Genomic DNA, 24990 nt, shown 5'->3' on the forward strand with positions numbered 1-24990 from the left:
CATTTAGTCGAGTAGAAGCCCAGTTTTACTCAAGTAAATGTTTTTTAAAATCAGGCCCAATCTGAGGAGTTGGAAATTGGGATTTTTCAGAAGATAATCCCAAAGTTTCTCAAAACGCCAGCAGCGGCAGCAAGTCTCTTGATGCTTGTCCTAGTGAACCTGTGCCAGGCAAAGAAGATTCTAATTTAAAAAAACAAAAGAAAAACAAATACCCTACTTTTAAGTCTGTGCGCTCATATCTGACACTTTTTTCCTTTGTAGTCTTTAATACAGGTTTTATACTGGCTTACTGACAAGTTTTGGTAAATGGAGATAATATAATCTTAATAGCAATTTATTCTGTGGTTTCGGGTGAATGAGCTCAGCTGTAACATTGTGCATTACCGATTCAACGAAGCTAAATGGTACGGAGGAAAAGAAACAGGCAATCTCAGGCTAATTTGACTGTGATAAGTCACATGACACTTGGTGAAAAATCTGCACATCTGCATGAAAGTGAAGTCAATTAAAACTCGCCTTGATGTGACTAGGAAGAGGACACAACTGAATTGTTGACAGATTAGCAAAAACACAAGTCAGTCAAGGTTATGATCTCTTTATTTTTACACATTCAGGATACTAATATCACATTAAATACATAACAACTGTGAAATTAAGGCTGAAAATTCTAAAGAAATACCTCCCCACACACAAATAAATATAAAATAACAGAAAAGCCCAATGTGTTCCTATATCGAGGAAGAAATAGTAAATTATAAATGACAAGGCTGGTAACTCTTCATGTTTGTTTCTGAAGATTTCTAACATGAGTACTTTTAGTGTGTGTGGTGTAGGGTGTGTGTGTGTCTGTGTTTTGGGCGGGGGGGGGGGGGGGAATGAGAGGTGATGGTGAAGGAAGGAGAAAGAGAAAATGGTTTACTGGGTTCATCTATGCCAGGGGTCAGGAACCTATGGCTCGGGAGCCAGATATGGCTCTTTTGATGGTTGCATCTGGCTCGCAGACAAATCTTTAATAAAGTAAAAATCTAACAAAATCCCCCACCCTCCTGACGCCCCTCAAGACCTCCAAAATTAATTTACTACAACCCCCACCCTCCTGACCCCCCCCCCCCCCCAAGACCTGCCAAAAGACCCTGGGGGTCCAGGAGCGATCTCCTGGACTTGGGCTGTCGGCTGCCAGTAGTCAAAATGGCGCAGATGGCCCTTTGCCCTTACTATGTCACTGGGGTCGACCAATGGCGGCAGTAGCCCCTGTGACATAGTAAAGGCAAAGGGCCGTCGGCTGCCAGTAATCAAAATGGCGTCGACGGCCCTTTGCCCTTACTATGTCACAGGGGCTACCGCCGCCATTGGTCGACCCCAGTGACATAGTGAGGGCAAAGGGCCGTCGGTGCCATTTTGACTACTGGCAGCCGACAGCCCAAGTCCAGGAGATCGCTCCCGGACCCCCGCTGGACCACCAGGGACTTTTGGTAGGTCTTGGGGGGGGCAGGAGGGTGGGGGTTGTAGTAAATTAATTTTGGAGGTCTTGTGGGGCGTCGGGAGGGTGGGGGTTTTTGTTAGATTTTTACTTTTTTATTAAAGATTTGTCTGTGAGCCCTGGACCCCGGCTGGATCACCAGGGACTTTTGGCAGCTCTTGGGGGGGGGGGGGTAGGAGGATGGGGGGTTGTAGTAAATTAATTCGGCAGGTCTTGGGGGCGTCAGGAGAGTAGGGGGTTGTAGTAAATTAATTTGGTAGGTCTTGAGGGAGTCAGGAGGGTGGGGGGTTGTAGTTAGTATGGCTCTCACGGAATTACATTTTAAAATATGTGGCGTTCATGGCTCTCTCAGCCAAAAAGGTTCCCGACCCCTGATCTATGCTATGTTTCAAAGTTAATTACTGACTCTGCCTTAATATGAACCTGCTCAGAACTCTAACCATCTGTTATTACCATTATGCTCCACGCGAACCATACTCAAATTTAATTTAAATGACAGAGACTAAAACTACAGCACAAGGTGCTGGGCATGGAAAGCTGCCCCCGTATAGCACGCGTCATTCCTTCACTGCACAGTAACTTGGAAGCAGGCTCCAGTAGAACATAAACACGTACACAGAGGAGGAGTAATTGCTATGAGTTCTCGTTAATGTCAACTGACGAATAAATAACTTGATCTAGGGACATAGATACCAGTATGTGGTAGTACTTCTCTCCAGTTTCTGTGAAAACATTTTTGTCTGAAGTGTATGTTCATTATTGTTTTTACTATGTATGTATTTTTGTTCATCGCCTAGGCCTATTTTGTGTTAGGCAACCAATAAATGTTATGAAAAGAAATGAAGTCATTTTCAAAAGATTTTACGTGTGTAAATGGGCTTCTGAAAATTGCTACTTTTATGCATATAACTCCTTTGAAATTTCATTGAATTTTCAAAAAGTTTTATGCGCATAAATGGGCTTTTGAAAATTGCTCTAATATATGTATAAGGCAGGGTAGCGTAGTCTCACCCTGCTGCCCTTATCATGGTGGCAGGGTAGGTACAACTGAAGAGGAGCCAGGGGTTTGGGCTGTCCAGCCTCTCCTCCTCGTTCTTTCCCTGTGGTGCGTTGTCCCTTGATTTTCCCCGCCTAAGTCCCGGGGGTTCACGGGAGTCAGAAGAAAAATGGGAAGAGCTAGGGTTCAGACTGGGTGGTAGGAGGGAAGGAGGATGTAGGAGTATTTTAGTGTTTGCTAGGGTAGCTTTCACTCACTCTGTTCCCTGCTGGCTCGAGGTATCCTCCCACCCTCCCGTCTCTTTTGTGCGTTCGTATTTGCACTATGGTGGTGATTTTCACAGTGCACGGTGAATACGAGCCTAAGTTATGTTAAAATGTAATACGGCTGCCTTTACCTGTGCAGGAAATGGGGGCACGTGTAGCTGGGGTGGGCTGCTACACGATGCAATGGGCGGTCTGCGAGATCTGGAGCAGTAATGCTGGAACTCTCTGTTGGGGGTGTGGCAGAGAGGATTCGGCAGGTGGCGTGGACTGCCGGAAGGGAGCCTGGGGTAATGGTGGGCTGAAGGTAGCACTCTGTTGGGACGTTGCAACGAGTTGTCCTGAGGAACACCATGGGTTAGGTTAGGTGGCCAGTTTATTGTTGGTTTGGGTTTCATGGTTGTAAGCAATAAACAGTAGCCTTGATAATACTACATGTGTGTCTGTGTGCAACTGTAAGGACGACTGGAAGGAATGCCGTGAATACTGCATGCCCATGTTAGCTATTTTAATTCGTGTAACTCTTTTAAAAATTCACCCCAGTATCTTCACAGGAAGTAATATGCACCCCAGGAATAACCACATTACATGTATAGTTGCCATTTTTAGAACAATCCACATCTAAAGCAATGAAAAATGATTTTGCACTTTATGCACTTTATGTGGAATTCTTAATTAAACTAGTGTTCTTCCACTTTGTACCTGTGAGACAGTTGTACTGAAAAAGGCTATAAACCAGATACATGGACAAATGTTTTAAAATGTCAATTCTGGGGGAAAACCTAGTATATTCCTAGTGTTGAGTGAAAATATTGCACACCAAAATACACTGAGCTGTGAAACAACCCTTCCATTTGTCATGACCCCTAGTGCTATGCAAATAAATGAATGCAGAGAGCAAAATACTGCACTCAGCCCTAAAAAGAAGAAAATTAAGTTATAGCAGGGCAACACAATTTCACTGGAAACCTGGGGGTTTAAATAAAAATTAGATTCTACCTGATTAAATGGTGTACACACACACAGCATGTTGTGAAAAAGACCAAGGCATGCATAAACTCTAATTAGTAGAGCTATGGGGAATTCACATCTGTAACAATTTGCATGTACTAGATTTTATGAGCTGCCAATATATCATATTTAACAAGTTACTTTGTATGGCAAAGCAAAAACAAAACAGCTACATTTTATTCTCTTTCCACCTTAAATAAATAGGACCCCCCCCCCCCCCCCCCAAAAAAAAATATCTCTGCATTAGAGGAAATGACCAGATTTATAAAATAAACATGAAGAATTTTATATTAAACATTCGAGCTCTGATCTTGATATTTTTTTCATAGTATTGGGCATTTTTTTAAAGCCTTCTTAAAGGTTATTGTAGGTAAGTAGCTAAGAGAAACTGCTGCTCCCTGATGTATTATGTTTGAAAGAGCTCCAAAACTGCTGCAAGGCCCTGAACAAAAGATTAGCAGACAGAAATGAACAATGTCAAGACATTTCATACAAGTCAAGTATTCTTCTCTGAAAAATTGCAGATGGTAGATGTACTATTTGAATGATTGCAGTCTTCCATTCTTCTCATTCAATAGGGTAAAATGTCATAATGCTGTATTATTTTTTCCCATTAACATATAACATTTCTTTTGGAAGACCTAGCATATGTCTGGTAGAATCTCTCTTAACCCAAGAAAAAGGGTGTATTCATCAGACAATGACAAATACAGCAGTGCAACTACAGGGCCAATAAATTCTTTATTCTCTGTTTTCATTTACCTATTTTTAAGGCTGCGCCAGTCAAACCAGCTTTTCACTTCACGCCCAGTCTTCCCTGAAGCACAAAGTCAGCAGAAATAATGTACCTATAAAACTGATTTTTCTTCTCACATCCGCCTTTCCACTACATCCAAAGTTAGAATCTGACTTGCTCTGTCTTAAAAGAAAGAAAGAAACAAATCCCTCCAAGACTCCTACAGAAAAAAAAGGAGCTCAAATCATGCAACTTGAGGACTCACAGTGACCCTTTCACTTTCTAAATGTCTACAATCGAAAAGAAGCAAAGCAAGCTATAGGAAGATTTAGCCAAACTGCTTTTTTTGTTTGGTATAAATTCATCTTTTGTAGATTGCTCTCAAGACTTATTATGACATTGCTGTTTATAATACATTCTATACAGCTCAATTATCCTTACCATCTGGAAGCTTCTAGTAGAATGAAATTCGCACTGCATCATATCAAAGAATATTGGAATTGTTGCTTTTCGAAGTTCAGTTTCTGGAATTAATGTCATTTCCAATATTGGACCCACCATTTCTGGAATGAACTTGATCTTATGTTGACCTTAAAATAAAGAAATGTACAATTCATGACCATTATATATTGGAATCACACCCTGCCTCCCTAAATAAGTCTAATTATTGAACAGTGCATAGGCCCTTAAGGTTACATATGATTGGTTTTGTTTCCTATTATTTGTCTGTTCTATTCACTGATTGTAATGTCCTCATTTAAGTTCATAATCTTCAAAGGGATAACAACATTATTTATATTTCTGAACAGGCTATTCAACTGGGAACCGGAGAGGCGTTCAAGCTAGATTTCAAAAAGCCAAACACGTTTGCGTGCATACACATTACACATTTGTATGAATTGCAATAGACAGAAAAAGGCGAGAGGGCATATCAGCTTTATTAAGTGGGCTGCAATTCCATATCTTTCCTAGGGCTACAAAACAACCTCTTATGCTAGCCTAGAAAAAATTTCATTATAACTACACAGAAGCTTCTTAATAACGTGAAATTGAAACTAAGCTCCAATCTAAGAATTACATTTAATTCTTTTGAAGCAGGTCTGGCTGACAAGCAGGACATTATACTCACCTTCTTCCAAAGGCATTGATGTTTTAAATGAAATTTAAAAAATAAAAAAATATTTATCTCGCACAGTGGGTTTTTTTTTTTTTTTTTTTAACATACCAGAAAAAATGACAGCAGGCCTGTTAAAATGTTTCATTAAGTACTACTGACTTGTGCTACAAATACTGTAGAATATAAAATGGATATGTTTACAGCAAATAGCCTTCACATTCTTGGGTTCTGCTTAAGGATTGCTATGTCAGGTCATGTAGCCATTAGCATGTGACACTAAAGTCAGGATTAATGGTTGTAACAAATTAAAAAACAGATGTCTAATTTTAGTTTATATTGTTTACAAAATGTAAGTCAATACACAGATTTGATGACATTTCACCTATGTCTTTTAGACAGTGAAGCATGGAAAATGGCACATCTTATCTCACTCTGTCAGGTAATCATTTTAGCAGACTTTTCAAATCAAGTACTTTTACATTGTTTTCAATTTCCTGAGGTATGTTTGTGGCTCTCATGGCTTGAACTTTGACACTCCTGTCCTGAATATTGACTACAAGCTGGAAGACTTGTCTTGCAGCCATGATTCAAGAAAAAGGACTATAGCTGTGATACGTTTGTTGATGATATCCTGGTTGTAGCATACTTAGATGAGAAAAAAAACAAAACAGAAGAATTGGCTCAGTTTAACAAATGCTTAGGTGACATTGCGGTCTGGCTTCATAAACACAGATTAAAAGTTAACCTAACAAAATCAGAAGCAATGTGGATTGGCAGAAAGGCCAGTACAAATCCCATCCACAGATGGCTGGGACTAAGATAAAATTAAAGGAGGAAATAACCAACATGGGAGTCATACTGGATGAGGAGTTATCTATGACAGCTCAAGTAAAAGCAATAGTCCATACAGGATATTTTTTTAATATACTATTACATTTGGCGCTTGAGATCTTATTTAGAGACGTCGGACTTACATTTATTAGTGCCCTCATTATTCCTTTCTAGAATAGATTACTATAACAGCGACCATTTATTTTATTAAAATGATTGAAGATTCTGCAAAACAGAGTGGAAAAATTAATTTAGCAGGTAAAAAAAAAGGTTGGATCATGTGACACCTTGCTTATTGGATTTACATTGTTGCCAATTATAAGTAGAATGAGATTTAAAATTGTAATGGCCTTGCTAGAAAAGATACCCATAAAGTACAGAAAGATTTGTAAAATCTAGGGAAAAAGATGAGACACATGGCAAAGACTATTGCCTTTTCAGAAGTACTACCTGTTCATGGAAAGAGAAAGGAAATGTCATGCCATATAGATAACATCAATGCCTGGCTCAAAACCTGATGTAAAGAATGTGGGTTTGGTTACATTAGTGGCTGCGGCCATGTATGGAACAATAAAAGATTATATGGTAATAATGGCCTACCATTTGTCAATACACACAATCCCAAAGGAGTGCAAGAGTACTATAGGTCCAAGAGTTGTATCATCAAAATGTTTATTTTAAACGTTCAAACGGAACCACTCCTTATTTTTAATCCATGCATCAATTAATGACTGCTTCAGGGTCCCCCGACACGGACCCCGTGTTTCGCCCGAAGGCTGCGTCGGGAGGGACAGTCGATAATTTTTTTAAACAATAGCTTAAAAACAGCTGAGGAGTTCTCACAGCTAGAGCGGCTGTTTTTAAGCTATTGTTTTAAAAAAATTATCGACTGTCCCTCCCGACGCAGCCTTCGGGCGAAACACGGGGTCCGTGTCGGGGGACCCTGAAGCAGTCATTAATTGATGCATGGATTAAAAATAAGGAGTGGTTCCGTTTGAACGTTTAAAATAAACATTTTGATGATACAACTCTTGGACCTATAGTACTCTTGCACTCCTTTGGGATTGTGTATATTAAGGGGCAGATTTTAAAAAGCATTTACATGCGTAAATCTGGGTTTTACGCATGTAAATGCACTTTACTCGAGTAAGTGGGCTTTTGAAAATTGCTACAATATATGCCATTGAATCGTCCATAGGATTTATTCGCATAAGTGCACTTTACATGAGTAAATGGCTTTTGAAAATTGCTACAATAGTAGTTACATTTATGCGCGTAACTCCTTTGAAAATGACCCCCTAATTGTGGAGTGCAGCTTTGCTCCTTCTCTATATTTGGCTACCATTTGTCAATACCAGGAAAGAGGATGCTAAGTGAAAAATTCAGATCATACTTTATCAGGCATTTAATTTAAGGAGCGGGGATGACAGGAGGTGGCCAGGGCATGCCATCCCCAAGTGAAACAGGAAAAGGGAAGAGAGTAAAAAAATCAATCAGTTCAAAAATGCAGAAAAGTTGACTAGGAAGAGCAGTTGGAAAGCTATGACTACAAATGCTCGCAGTCTGGGTAACAAAATTCCAGACCTGCAGATCCTAATGGTGGAGGCGAACTTGGACATTGTTGTGGTTACGGAGACATGGTTCACCAATTTTCATGAATGGGATATGACCAACTCCAGCTGTAAACGGCAAATAAAGGCCAGACATGACAGAAAATGGGGAGGAGTAGCTCTTTTTGTCAAAAACAATATCCAAGTAACTAAACTGTATGGACGTGGGGTAGAGAAGAAGCTTTGTGGACTGCCCTAAAAAAAAGAAGATGGTCCTTCCATTTTTACTGGTGTGATCTACAGGCCACAAACTCAAACAGAAGAACTGGTCAGAGAATTCATAGGTGGGAAAGAAGGGCAAAGTGTTGCTCACTGGAGATTTTAATATGCGGATGTGGATTAGAGCATCCCTTCTGTGAAATCTATGAGAAGTAGAGAGATAGTAGATACCCTTCAAGAGGTTCTGCTCAAAAAAAATAGTAATGGAACCAATGAGAGAGTGTATGACACTCAATCTAGTGCTTACTAATGGTGATAATGTCTCTAATGTTTAGGTAGGAGCTCACCTGAGCACCAGTGATCATCAGACAGTATGGTTTGCTTTTGCAAATAACATACAGATAAGACATACAAAGCCCCAAGTTTTGAATTTGAAAAATACAGACTTTGTCAAAATGGGCACATACCTAGAGGAAGAACTGGAAGGCTGGGAGGAAATGGGTGAGGTAGAACAACAGTGGGCCAAGTTAAAAGGAGATATTACAAAGACAACAAATCTATAAGTTAGAAAAGTAAACAAGAGTAAGAGGAATAAGAAACCAATCTGGTTCTCTAAGGAAGAGGCTGAAAAAATAAAAGGCAAAAAGAACAGCATTCAAGAAGTATAAAAGATCCCAAAAAAATAAAAGAACATAGAGAAGAATAATACTTTGAAATCGTCAGCTCAGTGTGCTGCAGCAGTCAAAAAAGCAAACAGAATGTTAGGAATTATTAGGAAGATAATGGTTAATAAAATGGATGATGTCATAATGCCTCTGTATCACTCCATAGTAAGACCGTACCTTGAATACTGTGTACAATTCCAGTTGCCGCATTTCAAAAAAGAAATAGTTGCGATGAAGAAGGTACAGAGAAGGGTAACCAAAATGATAAGGAGGATGGAACAGCTCCCCTAAGAGGAAAGGCTGAAGAGGTTAGGGCCGTTCAGCTTGGAGAAGAGATGGCTGAGGGGGGATATGATAGAGGTCTTTAAAATCATGAGAGGTCTTGAACAAGTAGATGTGAATCGGTTATTTACACTTTCGGATAATAGAAGGACTAGGGGCACTCCATGAAGTTAGCAAGCAGCACATTTACGACTAAGCAGAGAAAATTCTTTTTCACTCAACACACAATTAAGCTCTGGAATTTGTTGCCAGAGGATGTGGTTAGTGCAGTTAGTGTAGCTGGGTTTAAAAAAGGTTTGGATAAGTTCTTGGAGGAGAAGTCCATTAACTGCTATTAATCAAGTTGACTTAGGAAATGGCCTCTGCTATTACTGGCATCAGTAGCATGGGATCTTCTTAGTATTTGGGTACTTGTCAGGTTCTTGTGGCCTGGTTTGGCCTCCAAAGGAAACAGGATGCTGGACTTGATGGACTCTTGGTCTGACCCAGCGTAGCAATTTCTTATGTTCTTTTTTTTTTTTATTTATGATTTTTCATATTACAAAATATGTAAATTATTACATTCAATATATCCATTGAAATGCAACTATATTAATTCAGCATGATTTTACCAAATATTAAGAAAAATTTTTTTTTTCAAAAAATCATCAATCAGTACTGTTGAAAACTTGCACAATATCATTGATAATTTCTCATAGGAATATAAATATAACTCTGAGACAACTAGACTGAAATTCAAGTGGAGATACTAAGGAAAAACATTTTTTTTAAAGCATTGGCACAATTACAGCTTATGTTCTTAATATCTGTTAAAACTGAAGGAGATGAAGAAAGAATTAAGGAAAGCAAAAGGTCAAGTGGAAGAAAGGATGGGCAAAGACGTAAAGTGGGGAGACAAATAATTTTTCAGTGAAAGAAGGGAGGTGAGAAGTGGTATACTGAAAATGAAAGGTGACAAGGAGCAATGTGTGCAGAGTAACAAAGATATGGCAGAAATATTAAACAAATACTTCAGTTCGGTATGCACTAAAGACGACCTTGGAAAAGGCCCGTTGTTGTTTAACAAGACGGGAAATAGGAATGGAGTAGACAAAACTCCATTTACAGAACAGAATGTATGGGAAGAGCTAGGTAAACAAAGTGGACAATGCCATGGGGCCGGATGAGATACTCCCCAGGATACTGAGAGAGCTCACAGATGTGCTGGCAGGTCCACTGAAGGATCTGTTCAATACATCCCTGGAAACAGGAATGGTGACGCGGGATTGGAAAAGAATGGTGGTGGTCCCTCTTCACAAGAGTGGTAGCAGAGAAGAGTCTGGAAACTATAAGCTAGTTAGGCTCACCTTGGTGGTAGGAAAATAAATGGAGACTCTGCTGAAGGAAAGGACAGTGAACTATCTACAAGCTGGTGGGTTGCTGGACCAGAGCCAGCATGGACTCACCAGGGAAAGATCCTGTCAGACAAACTTGATTGATTTTTTTTGATAGGGTGACTAGAGAATTGGATAAAAGAAGAGCGCTAGATGTGATCTACTTGTATTTCAGCAAAGCTTCTGATATAGTCCTGCATAGGAGGCTTGGGAGTGAGTGCTAAGATAGTGGCATGGATTACAAATTGGTTGACTGATAGGAGAGATACAGTGTAATGGTAAATGGAACCTAGTCTGAAGCGAGAACCGTGTTAAGTGGAGTGCCACAGGGATCGTGTTGGGATAGGTTCTGTTCAATATCTTTGTGAGTGACACTGCGGAAGGGATAGAAGGTAAAATTTTCCTATTTGCAGATGATACTAAGATCTGCAATAGACTGGACTCGCCTGAAGGAGTAAAGAGAATGAAAAGTGATTTAAGAAAGCTGGAAGAGCGGTCGAAGATTTGGCAGCTGGGATTCAATGCCAAGAAGTGCAGAGCCATGCATCTGGGGTGCGACAATCCCTAAGAGCTGTATGTGATGGGGGATGTAAGACTGATGTGCAAGGACCAGGAGAGAGATCTTGGGATAATAGTGTTTGGAGATCTGAAGATGGCAAAACAATGTGACAAGGCGATAGCTAAAGCCAGAAGAATGCTGGGATGCATAGAGGAATAATAAGTGTAACCCCACTCCAGTGTACCGGTCTAGCACAGGTGAGGCCATAAAACTATTTATACTCTTTGGGGAAGGAACCCTGACTAGCTCTTGTATCTCCTTTATGCAGGTTCGTTGGACTTGGGGAAGAAAGGAGTCCTTTTAGGTCCCAATTTGACAGGGGTGGTTTCTTTACTAATTCCCTTGTGTTTTCCCTTGGGAGGATGTTTGTCCCTGGTGTGGGTGCAGTGAGTGCAGAAACAAGTACTTTGGAGCCACTTGGTTAGTGTCCAAAATAAAAAGGCTTTACTGTTAAGCACTGATTGTGAATGTCAGAAAACTCAAATTGCACCACCACAGAAATCCCTCTTCAATTCCTCTACAGTCTCTTTCTCTATCTATGCAGGACTCCCTTATTACAGGGTAAGAGGAAATATACACTCTCTTGGTTTAATTAAGCAGAATTCCCTGATGGGCAGGGTCTTTAGGATGGTCAAAACTCCTTCCAAGCTGATGAAAATAAAGTCTATGGCACAGAGAGTAAATCCTCTCTTTCTCTCCCTAGGGTGGTGAACACCGTAAGGGTGTCGCAGTGATGTTACTTCCTTTACTCACTGTTGGCAGTTCTTGAGGTTCTCCTTGATATTACACAGTCTCTTTATCTCTTTAGTACTCTCTCTGGATCCTTGATGTACGGGACCCCTCGTTGAAACAGGCAGTTCTCTTGCTTGTAGCAGGAAGGAAGGGGCAGCCAAAAAATCCTCCTCCTGGATCTTCTAACAAAAAGGTTCTCTCCCCAAATAGAAACAAAAACTAACAGTAGAGTCCCCTCCTCATAGCAGGTCACCACCACGTCAGGGATTTACTTTTCCTATCCCTGGCTAGTTCACACGCAGGGTTCCCCAATCCCTACAGGCAAAACAGGCCCAGGTGTCCAGTGAGGTTCCTAAATAATAAAAAAAATCCCTTAAATAAGACCTAGAGAGAACTCAATCAGACAGACTATGTACTGGAAGAGGAAATCCCTGCTGATCCTGGTCAGGAAAAACAAGCTGGGTTAGCCTGCCTTTACTGACTGGGCCTGAAAAATAACAAAAGATAAACTCTCTCAAGCTCCTTACTCTCAGACAACCTAAAAGACTGCTGCTCCTGAGCTCCTATAGAGAGCTCCTAAATAGACTCACAGGGGCATGGCTACTCTAGACTCCTCAAAGGGAGGGGCTGCATTTGAATGGAACTTCCCTTTACTCTGACCTATTCTGTCTTTAATTTATTTATTTTATTTATTTATTTAGGCATTTTTGTATACCGACCTTCCTCACGAGATATCAAGTCGGTTTACAATACAGAAATATACATTGCACAAACAACTCTAATGAAAATATAATAAACGAAATCTAATAATATAAAATCATAATTACAATATAAAACCAATCAAATTGACATTGTCTGTAAAAACCAGAGCTTACTGGTAACCCGAGGAGTGTCCGGGTTACACCAGTTACACCAGTAAAAAAAAAAAAAAAAAAAAAAATGTGAAAATGCCCTTGGTACAGGTTCTTGGTGAGGCCTCATTTGGAGCTCATATCTAAAGGGAGATAAAGACAGGATGGGGGCGGTCCATAGAAGAGCGACCAAAATGATATGGGGTCTGTATCCGAAGACCTATGAGGACAGGCTGAAGGGTCTCAATATGTATACCCTGGAAGAGAAGGTGCTGGGGAGATATGATACAGACCTTCAGATACCTGAAAGGTTTTAACGATGCACAATTGTCAAACCTTTTCCAGTAGAAAGAAATCAGTAGAACTAGGGGTCAAAAAAATGAAAGTTCAGGGAGGAATTCGCAGAACCGTCAGGAAGTATTTCTTCATGGAGAGGGTGGTGAATGCCTGGAATGCCCTTCCGGAGAAGGTGGAGAAGACAAAAACAGTGAAAGAATTCAAAGGGGCATGGGATCCCTAAAACCTAGAGGATGGAAATGAAGAAAAGAGTGCCTGGGGGTAACTTGTTGTCGCAGCAGTTACTATTTTTAACCAATAAGCCTATATAACTGTTAATGCAACCCCATCAGTGCTCTCTACTTCAATGGCAGGTGAAAGGGGGAATGGGATTCAGACAGCAACTAATGAGGGCCCCGACTTTTACGGTCTGGGGAAACGAATAAGCATGGGGGTAACTCACTGGTGTGGTGGATTCTACCCTTAACCAATAAGCCTACATTCTGTTAATGCAACTCCATCACTGATCTTTGCTTCATGGCAAGGGGTAACAGGGGATTGGATTCAGACAGTAACCACCGAGGGCCTTGACTTTTATGGTTTGGGAACTGATAAGCATGGGGGTAACCTGCACAGCGTAGCAGATACTGCCATAAGCTTATTCGGCAGACTGGATGGACCATTTGGTCCTTTTCTGCTGTCATTTCTATGTTAAGTTTATTTTTTAATATATTTTATATGTTTTCCTATGTATCGGTCAAATTTGGAGATAGAAGACCACTTAGATCTCCTAATCAAGGCTTATTAGTTTTACCTTTAGCAACACAAATGAGACTGCAATGAACCCATGACTCTTATTTTGGTTGCCAAGGTCCTTTACTATGGAATTCTTTATCACCTAAGGCTCATAAGAAATCCAACAACATGAAATTCAATAAAATGATTAAAACTTGATTGTTTAAGCAAGCTTTTGGAACTGATAATGAATGGACATGATTTATCAAAATCTAGCAATGGGGACAGTATTAGTTATTTACAGTTGTGCTAATAAGTTTACATAGCCCTTGCAGAATTTATAAGATTTGTAGCATTTTAAGAAAACATGACTGATCAGACAATAAACGTCTGTTATTCTTAGTGTGTTTCAAATTAAACTATTATGCATCACAGAATAGCATAATCATTAAATCATAGTAATAAGGGAATAATAAAATGGACCTGTTCAAAAGTTTGCATACCCTTGAATGTTTGGGCTGATAATATACATTCAAGTTGACATACACAGGTTGATTGTAGTTATTATCTGTGTATAAATAGTTAATGAGTTTCTTAGCTCCTGAGAAATCCTTCTGCATTTCATCCAGGGTTATACTGATTTTGGTGGTTACTGAAGCAAAACAATTATCAAAGGATCTGCGAGCAAAAGTAGTTCAACTTTATAAATCAGGAAAAGGATATAAAAAGATATCTAAAGATTTGAGAATGCCAATCAGTACTGTTCAAACTCTGATTAAGAAGTGGAAAATTATGGGTTCTATTAATACCAAGCCACACCAAGAAAGATTTCAGATGCAAATGCCAGGAAAATATGTCAGGATGCAACCCCCCCCCAAAAAAAAACACAAATAACTTTTAATGAAATAGAGGCTTCTCCGAAACAAAGTAGAGTGGGTGTTTCAGCATGCACAATACAGAGGTACTTGAATAAAAATGGGTTGCAGGGTAGAGTTTCTATAAAAAAGCCTCTGCTGTAACACCTTCACAAAACAGCACACTTACAATACACAATAATATACCTAGAGAAGGCTCAAAACTTCTGGACCAAAATTTAACGTTATTTGAACTATGGTTCAAAACTGAACCTTAAACACTTTGCAGAGAAGCACACCATCCCTACCATAAAGCATGGAGGTGGATCTCTGCAATTTTGGTGGTGTATGAGCTATAGCGGCACAGAAAATTTAGTAAAAATTAATGGCAGGATGATTGCAGCATCTTATCTGAAGATAATGGAGGGGAATGTGTATTCATCAGCCAGGAAGCTGAACATGAGGTGCACTTGCAGTTTGCAACATGGACAATGATCTGAAATGTAAAGCCAAGTTGACCCTTCACTGGCTGAAGCAGAAGAAAGAGAAGGTTCTGCAGTGGCCATCACAGTCTCTTGACCTTATCATCATTGAGCCACTTTGGGGAGAACTCAAACATGCAGTTCATACTAGACAACCAAAGAATTTACAGAATCTGGAGGCTTTTTGCCAAGAGGAAATCAGCAGCTTTACCACATGAGAAAATAAAGGGCCTCATTCAAAGCAATCATAAAAGACTGAAAGCCATCACTGATGCAAAAGGGGGCAATACACAATATTAAGAATTAAGGGTATGCACATTTTTGAACAGGACTATTTTATTATTTCCCTTATTGGTATGGTTTGTTTAATGATTGTGCTATTGTGTGAAGCATAATATTTTAATTTGAAACAGTTTAAAAAAAATAGGAGTTTTGTCTGATAACTCATGTTTTCTTAAAATGCTACATATCTTGCAAAATTCGGCCAGAGAAATGTAAACTTATGAGCACAACTGTAAATGCATGTTTTTATTATGTGTATAACTAAGCCTGAGAAAAAGTGGAAGCACTCATCTACAGTTGAATGCATGCCCAAATAGGCAGGAAGAGACCTTTCTATAGCTTAAATTACATACTGCCTTATAATAATTGGTCTGGAATGTTTGATTATTTTAATACTTATTTTATTGTATGTAATATATATATTTTATTGATCTGACTGGACTGTAGCCTAGAACTGCTAAGGATTAAGAAAGTATACCATCCAGATTAGAGACCTAGATCATCCCTGGCTGAACACCCAGAACTGGCTTTCTACCCAGAATAACTAAGAGGTAGATTTTAAAAGCCTTGCACATGCAAAAATGGCCACATAGATGCGTAAGTTGGTTGTGTGGAGGCTATGCAAATTTTAAATAGCCAGGAAGGGCGTGTGTACATTGATGTATGCACACCCAAAAAAAGGAAGCAGAAAAGAGGCAGGGCATGGGCATTCCAGAGGTGGGGACACGTGTAACCCCTAATTTTCCTCAGCCAGCATGTATGTTCTGCATGCCACTCTGCTACAGCATAAGGCGAGACAGATAGGCATAAGGAGAGACAGAAAGAGAGCGAGAGGAAGACACTTTATAAGGCTCAATCTGATACTCTACATATGGACCACTGTAAGGGGGCACTTAGATTTGGGGTGAGTTTTCAGGAGGTGTATTAGAGTTAGAGGGGGTGTTATTACCAACACATTCTGATGTATTCCTTGTAAAATGGACATCATAAAAGAATTTTAGATCTTATAAGTGATGAAAATTCTAACAAGAGAAGTTAATTTGTACACTGCAATCTCTACTAGTTGCACTTAACAATTCAACTCCTTTTCATCACTTATAAGGTCTAAAATTCTTTTATGATGTCCATTTTACAAGGAATACCTCTGAATGTGTCTGTAACAACATCCCCCCTAACCCACCTTCTGAAAATTCACCCCGAATCGAAGTGCCCCCTTACAATGGTCCATATATAGAGTATCAGACTGAGACTTATAAAGAATCTCTCTCTCTTCCCCCCTCCCCCCAAGCGCATGTTACATACGTGTGTAAAGCTGCAGATATACGCGCGTGAAGGTTATTTTATTAAAATCTACCAGTATGCCTGTGAAAAAAAAAAAAAGAGGAAGTATCCATCTACATTTGAATTCATGCCCAGACAGGCAGGAAGGGACCTTTCTGTAGCTTAAATTACATACTGCCTTATAATATGTTCAGATAAAAGACAAAAACTATTCTGAGATCAAATTTTATAAATGCATTTCTTTCAAGTGTTTAACAAGAGAGAAAAATGTCCTTTGCAATAAGATAATGGAATATTCCCTTCATTTAGAAGAATCATTAAGAAGAAACTGCAGTGACAATAAGAGGAGGCAAGTAGAAAGATATTGAAATACCCCAATAGCTCAGGAATGAGGAAGTTCCTTTCAGTGAGAGATGGGGCTCCCATGTGCATAGAATATCTAACATACAACTGGTGGGTCCCTCATAGCATGATGGCAAGGAACCCCCCCCCCCCATAGTGTAGAAAGAATGGAGAACTAAACTATGTTCACACAGTCAGAGAAAGCCCTAGACTGTTAGTCGAGACCTGGCTGTCATCCCATCCTGAATGGTAGTCCACCACTATTTCTGCAATTAGGTGTATATAAAGAGGAAGCTCTGGCAGCAGTTCTTTGCACTGAGTGGACAATCAACCCAATATCTGTCCACAATGGCAAACATTGCCTGGTATACTGCCATCTCCATCATTGATACTCTTCTTCATAGACATTACTGAGGATTAAATGAGAGAGTCATCACTCAGGGACATGCCTAATGTAAATATTCTTTTAGACTATTCTCTTATATGGTCTTGTATATATGCTCTTTCATATGGTATTGCTTTTATATATTTAGTTATTTGCTAGGCTAATGATATTGCATGCTTTGCCGCTACATTGCTGAAGTGTTTACTGTGAGTTATATTACTGATAGTTCTTGTGTAGGAATAAAAGCTCACGTATATTCTTTTGCCAATTTCTCTTAGTGTTTGTGCCTTATTTCTGCTGGGTAACACAGGGCAAACATCTTACTCCACAACCACACCCACAGGTCCTTACTTGAAAATGGGGATCTCTATGTCATCTGTCCCGGGGAATTCTCCAGCTTTGATTTCTGAAATATTACATATAATAGTCGTGCAGCTACTCCACTCATTTTCCATAGTAGCAATGGATGGATTTCATAGAATTACAATGCCTTTTTAACATCTACACCAGAGCTTTCCAAACTTTTCATGTTGGTGACACACTTTTTAGACAAACATAATTTCGGGACACAGTAATTCAGTCTACTAGCAAACCAGAGGTTGTATGCAGTGTAACAAAGGAAAAAAGAAACATTACCCATCCTTATAAAACAAATCAAGAAATATAAAATCATCAGCAGTAAAACTGTACTAACAAAAAGAACATATTTCGAAACAGCTGATGAGTGGAATATCCAATAATTAAAAACTCATATAAAACATTTCCAGATACCAACAAAATATTTCAAAATAGCAGACACAAAGCCCCAGTAATGAAAAATAATAAGGATACAAACATTTTTTTGCTCTGCATACCTGGGAACGTTTGATATCCAGGTGTCCTGAGATTGTTCTGAATTAGCAGGAGGTGGGATGGTTTGCTTGGAACTTTCTCCTCTCTCAGTCACATACCAGCGCCCTCTCTCACACTGGCTCTCAATGACACACCTATACACACATGCTCTCAGTACTCACATATACACATGTTTTTTCTCTCTCACTTATATAGGCTCTTAATTACACATTTACACACATGCTGTCTATCTTTTCACGCTTACACACACACAGGCTTTCAATCACACACATACATGCTGTCTTTTTCTCTCACACACAGACTCTCATTCACATGCTTACAAACATGTCCTCTCTTTCTCTCATTTACACACAGGCTCTCAATCACATACTCACATGCTCCCTCACCTAAATCAGCTCTCAATCACACACAGACACACATGGTCTCTCTCTCTCATTTAAACACAGGCTCTCAATCACATACTCACATGCTCCATCACCTAAACCAGCTCTCAAACACACACAGACACACATGATCTCTCTCTTACTTATACACACAGGCTCTTAATCATACATACACATGATTTCTCTCACACACAAAGGATCTCAATCATACACACATACTCTTTCACACAAACAGGTTTTCAATCACAAACTTACACATACAGGTTCCCAATGGTAAACTTACATTCATGCTCTCTCTCTCTCACAGGCAGGCTCTCAATCACAGACATACTCTCTTTCACATGTACAGGCTCTCAATCATTCACATACATGCAATCTCTCACTCTCTCATACACACACACATGGCCCCGCGGCCCGGAAGAGGAAGTGGAGAGTATCGGGTGAGTGCGCGGCAAGAAGAGGCCACGCTAGTGCGCTCAGCATCGGCCCGAAGAAAAGAAGACTGCAGCGCGGCTCGAAGGAAAATGTTCAACCGCGGCCGATGGGACTCCGCCTCCGCGAGGGCTGAAAATGAAGAGGTTAGCGTTGGGAGGAGGCTGCTGCTGCTGCCACGAGTTCCCGGGGTGGGGGTGGGGGAGAGAGTGAATGAGCGAGCCGCTCATTCACTCTCTCCCCCACCCCCACCCCGGGAACTCGCGGCAGCAGCAGCAGCCTCCTCCCAACGCTAACCTCTTCATTTTCAGCCCTCGCGGAGGCGGAGTCCCATCGGCCGCGGTTGAAGCTCTTCATTTTCCTCCGAGCCGCGCTGCAGTCTTCTTTTCTTCGGGCCGATGCCGAGCGCACTAGCGTGGCCTCTTCTTGCCGCGCACTCACCCGATACTCTCCACTTCCTCTTCCGGGGGGGGGGGGGGGCGGGAAGAAGAGAGCACGCCGGTGCCACTGACTCCAGCTGTCCTGCCGCGTTCCGCCCGGGCGGAGGAGGACCGGGGAGCAGCTGGGTCAGCGGGAAAGTGTGGCAATACTTGTCTGCGAGCCAGATGCAGCCCTCAAAAGAGCCATATCTGGCTCGGAGCCATGGGTTCCCGGTCCCTGCACTTGCCGGTGTGTCACGTGCACCGGGCTTGCGCGACACACCGGCGCACCTCAGGCGACACAGTAAAGTGTCGCGACACACACTTTGGAAAGCTCTGATCTACACATTATACTTCTTTCTTTACCTGCTCCTAGATTGGAGAAACCTCCCTGAGCCACATGTTTTGATCCAGTAATACAGTAGAGATATATGCTTCTAGCAACCTTTCAAATGCTGAAGCAAAAGAAACGTTAAGGATTTCTGTCCACCTAAGAACATGCCATACTGGGTCAGACCAAGGGTCCATCAAGCCCAGCATCCTGTTTCCAACAGTGGCCATTCCAGGCCATAAGAACCTGGCAAGAACCCAAAAACTAAGTCTATTCCATGTTAGTAATAGCAGTGGCTATTTTCTAAGTCAACTTAATTAATAGCAGGTAATGGACTTCTCCTCCAAGAACTTATCCAATCCTTTTTTAAACACAGCTACATTAACTGCACTAACCACATCCTCTGGCAACAAATTCCAGAGTTTAATTGTGCGTTGAGTGAAAAAGAACTTTCTCCGATTAGTTTTAAATGTGCCACATGCTAACTTCATAGAGTGCCCCCTAGTCTTTCTATTATCCGAAAGAGTAAATAATTGATTCACATCTACCTGATCTAGACATCTCGTGATTTTAAACACCTCTATCATATCCCCCCTCAGCCGTCATTTAAAATCATTTAATCTTTCCGCTATGGCCTGATGTTCTCTAAGTGCCCCTTTAACCCCTCGATCATCTAATGATCCAACTGACTCCCTCACAGGCTTTCTGCTTCAATTATATTTTTAAAAGTTTTTTACTGTGAGTTTTTGCCTCTACGGCCAACTTCTTTTCAAATTCTCTCTAAGCCTGTCTTACCAATGGCTTACATTTAACTTGCCAACGCTTATGCATTATCCTATTTTCTTCTGTTGGATCCTTCTTCCAATTTTTGAATGAAGATCTTTTAGCTAAAATAGCTTCTTTCACCTCCCCTTTTAACCATGCCCGTAATCGTTTTGCCTTCTTTCCACCTTTCTTAATGTGTGGAATACATCTGGACTGTGCTTCTAGGATGGTATTTTTTTAACAATGACCACGCCTCTTACACACTTTTTACCTTTGTAGCTGCTCCTTTCAGTTTTTTTCTATTTTTCTTATTTTATCAAAGTTTCCCTTTTGAAAGTTTAGCATGAGAGCCATGGATTTGTTTACTGTCCCCCTTCCAGTCAATTCAAATTTGATCATATTATGATCACTATTGCCAAGCTGCCCCACCACCGTTACCTCTCTCACCAAATCCTGTGCTCCACTGAGAATTAGATCTAAAATTGTTCCCTCTCTTGTCAGTTCGTGAACCAATTGCTCCATAAAAATGTCATTTATTCCATCCAGGAACTTTATATCTCAATTGAAATCTCCCATTACCGCACTACCAATTTGGTTAGCTTTCCTAATTTCTCTTAGCATTTCACTATCCATCTCACCATCTTGACCAGGTGGATGGTAGTATGCTCCTATCACTATAGTCTTCCCCGACACAAAAGGGATTTCTACCCATAAAGATTCAATTGTGTATTTAGTCTCATGCAGGATGTTTATCCTGTTGGACTCTATGCCATCCCCCATAATTTTGTTTTCCATGTTATCCTCAAAGAGACTTATTGTAAAGTCTTGTTCTGACATTATAATAAAATACTAAATAAAAAACAAATCTTGCACAGAAATAAAAAAAATAGCCAGCTTAACCATACATGTTACTTAATAGTATTGGTATATTTTTCTGATTTACTAATATTTAAAAATAAACATACTGCGATTGGGTACAGCGCTAGATCAAGAGACACTCTATATGAGAGAAAAACCCATCTGAAGATGTGAATTTCCCTCTTACTTTCCCTCTGTAAGGCCCCTTTCCAAGGTTCTTTACTCCCTATCTCCAGTATTTGGTTGGTCCCATTCCTGGAGGAGATCTTCCATGGGGCAACTGAAGGAAAAAATTGGCAAGAGGCTTGTGATCTAGCAGGTGCTCATATGCCTTACGAAGGCCCCAGACCCTCCACCCACCTGGGTTTTGTGTTACCAAGGAAACTCATGTGAGGGAAGGGACCACCGCAGGGCCTGTGAGCATTTGCAGAATGCCAGGCCTTGTGCTAATTTTTGACACCTTTTACTGTTGTTGATGCCTGAAAATTATCTGTCTGCTGGCCCTCATTTTGGGTTTCCTGTGCAGTCGGACAGATTGTATAGCCCAAAAGCCAATCCTGGCAATAACATACGACCCCAATGTTTAATGATTTTGAAAAGCACGCAAGTAAAAGCTGTAAAGCTTCCTCTTTGTATTTTTTTAAATGCTACATTCAGCCTCTCAGTTGACAGTTTTCTTATATTATGCCTGAAAAGTTTCAGAGGCAATGTTTCAGAAAACAAATGCTACTGACACAGAGCTATCCATCAAGCACAACATCAATGTCAAAAAGTTCTATATCTGCCACAAAGAGTTTTTCCACTGCTGGTGGCTTAAAATATATATGTTGGAGGAGAAAACCAGTGCTTCTCTCTGAAAAATATACAATGCAATGTATATATATAATGGAAATCTGATCATTATTGCACATGCACGAAGAGCAAGCCCAACAACCCAGAGACCCAGCATCAGCAATACAACCAGAGAAACTTAATGCACATATTAAAGCATTTCACTCTCTCACTGAGAGACCTAAACAGACTGGTATGCCAGTTTCTCTATTAAATGACAACTTTTTTTTCTCTAATATGGCATACTAAGAAGTATATTTACTATGTTGTGATGAAATATCACAGGGAAAAATATTGCGGAAATGCACATTGCTGGCCCTACATCCTGGTGCCATCTTTTAAAGGGCCCAGCTAGCCCAAGAAATCTTCAAGCCCAGAGTATTAAAATCCCTGGGGTTCTAATAGGGCCCCTTTCCCACAAGCCCACTGCACTGTAAAGTGGCTAAGAATACAAAAAATAAAGTTAACCCTGTGCTGGCCCTGGACCTACCCTCCCCTGCCCATACATAGGCCTCAGTCCCAAGTAGAAAAAAACATGTCCCCCTCCCCAATACCCTACAAATCTTACTGTGGATCAATGGTGGTCCAGTGGTGGCTGGAGTGTCCCCTAGCACTCCTGCCCTGGTGCCTCCATTTTCCAAATAGTGGCAGCCAACCCTAGACACTCTTTGTCCCAGGGATCTAAAGTTGGGATCTACTTTTGCTGCTTCAGGGTGTGGCAGTGTGGTGGTGGTGGGGGAGTTTAAGGGTTTCGATGGGAGGGAGGGCATTCACTAGACCTTTCCTCCCCAAGTGATTTTAATATTCAGACTCAGAGTCGGGTTTCTGGAGCCAGCAAGCCCATTAAGAAAAGACCCCAGGAGCATAAGAATGCATGTCGATTAATTAATTAATTAATTTGTTTATTTATTAACTTTCCGGGGGGGGGGGAGGAGTTCATTACATCTGTAGAGGTATATATAACTATAATTTAATAATGCAGCCCTTGAACTTTGAATGCAAGCTGCGTTATTTGATTTCCATATTAATGAGCTGATAAATCAGCTCATTAAGATACCCATGTTCCGCCGGGTTTGCTGAACTATACATAGCACATGGAATTTCAAATTCTGCATGTTTTCTTTGTGGTAACGCTTTACCGTGGTTTAGTAAATCTCAACCTTTTTTCTGATGGGGCACACCTGATAGATTGTTTTCACATGCGTGACACACTGAACACATGACAATCACAAGGCTAAATGTAAATGTACACTTTGCATCCATAGGAACCCCACTCTGACCTCCGACCTTCAGCAATGGGTATAAAGCAGAACTAACATTCCCCATACAACTCACCATACAAAAAAGATATTCTGGTTTTATCTCAATAACAGCAACACAAACTCCCTCTACTACCAGGCACAATAGCCCTACTTGTAAAAAGACAGCAGTTCACCACCAATTATTGTCCTACTGAAAAAACACAACATACAAGGTGAGGTATTTTACTAGCCTACATGCTAGTTAAATATCTCGCCTCGGTCATACATACAAAATCAACTTTCACCAAGTTCAGAAAGACCACAAATTACAAATACAGAGACAGAAACTGGAATGGAAACTGAAAAAAGCCACTCTGCATGCAGTACAAAACTGCAGAAATGGGAACAGAAATATAGCACCTAACATAGTACCAGGATCTGCAATAATGCACACAAACTAATCTGCACAAAGTTACACCTGCATTATGGCATGCACTCAAATGGAATAACCCTACCTATAAAAAGGCAACACTAAAAATATTAAACCAGGCCTTAAACACCAATACACTTCCAATTAGGAAAATAGAAAAAGCCAAGCTGCTATATATATTCCCCACACAGAAATAATTGTAAAAAGTATATGAATAAATGTTTCAAAACAGCTGATGAACAGGATAACATCTAAGAATTAAAAATTCTTAAAAATTATTCAAAATTCTCCAAACACCAATAAAATATTTCAAAACAACAGGCACATCACATAATACCCAATAATTAAAATGGCAGTCAATCAAGAAAAATGAACTTAAAAAGCCATCTTTATTTACCCTCTCCAGCAGTTCTCCTACTCCTTTCCCTTGCAGACCACACCAGAAGCAGCAGTAGCTGCTGAAGATGTCCTGATGGTCCTCTTGCTTAGGGACCACAACCGGTCTCTGTCTGACACTGACACAGACAGACACACACACACACACCTTCAAGACTAGTTTTTGTCTCTCACATTCCAATCATCTCCCCGACCAGTCTCTCTGTTTCTCTCATACACACACACATACCAGTCATCTCCCTGATCAGTCTTTCTCACACATATACACGTCACATCTCTGACCAGTCTCTCTCAATCACACAATGCTTGCTCTCTCTCTCATACTTACACAAAGGCTTTCAATCACACACGTTCTCTCTATCTCACTTACATACAGGCTGTCAATCACACACATGCCCCCTCTCTCTCACAGCCAGCCAGAAATATGCTCCATCTCTCTCTCACACATACACACACACACACACACAGAGAAACACCCTCCCTCTCTCACATATATCACACACACAACCCTTCCCATCTCAAATACACACACAAGCACCCTCCCCCTTTCATTCACACCACACACACAAGCACCTTACCCCTCTCACATACACACCACATACAAACAAACCACATTCACAAGCACCGTCCCCTGTCTCGCATATATTAGACACATATACAGAAGCACCCTCCCAATCTAAAAAACATACTCACACACAAACACACCAGTCCCCAGCTGAACAGCTCCAGTTTTTGGTCTCGCCGGCCTG

General features: G+C 40.6%; 1 protein-coding gene across 5 annotated transcripts in view; it reads right to left on the minus strand.

Moving 5' to 3' along the window:
- The window catches only part of DOCK1 (dedicator of cytokinesis 1), a 1428876-nt gene that overhangs the window by 304227 nt on the left and 1099659 nt on the right, over nucleotides 1-24990 (minus strand). For all 5 annotated transcript variants that reach the window (XM_029610025.1, XM_029610029.1, XM_029610028.1 and 2 more), the window contains one exon: nucleotides 4929-5077. In XM_029610025.1, the coding sequence (XP_029465885.1) occupies nucleotides 4929-5077 (149 nt within the window). The remainder of the gene's footprint in view (nucleotides 1-4928; nucleotides 5078-24990) is intronic.

Source organism: Rhinatrema bivittatum, chromosome 7 (assembly GCF_901001135.1).
Source record: "Rhinatrema bivittatum chromosome 7, aRhiBiv1.1, whole genome shotgun sequence".
NCBI classification, from domain to species: domain Eukaryota; kingdom Metazoa; phylum Chordata; class Amphibia; order Gymnophiona; family Rhinatrematidae; genus Rhinatrema; species Rhinatrema bivittatum.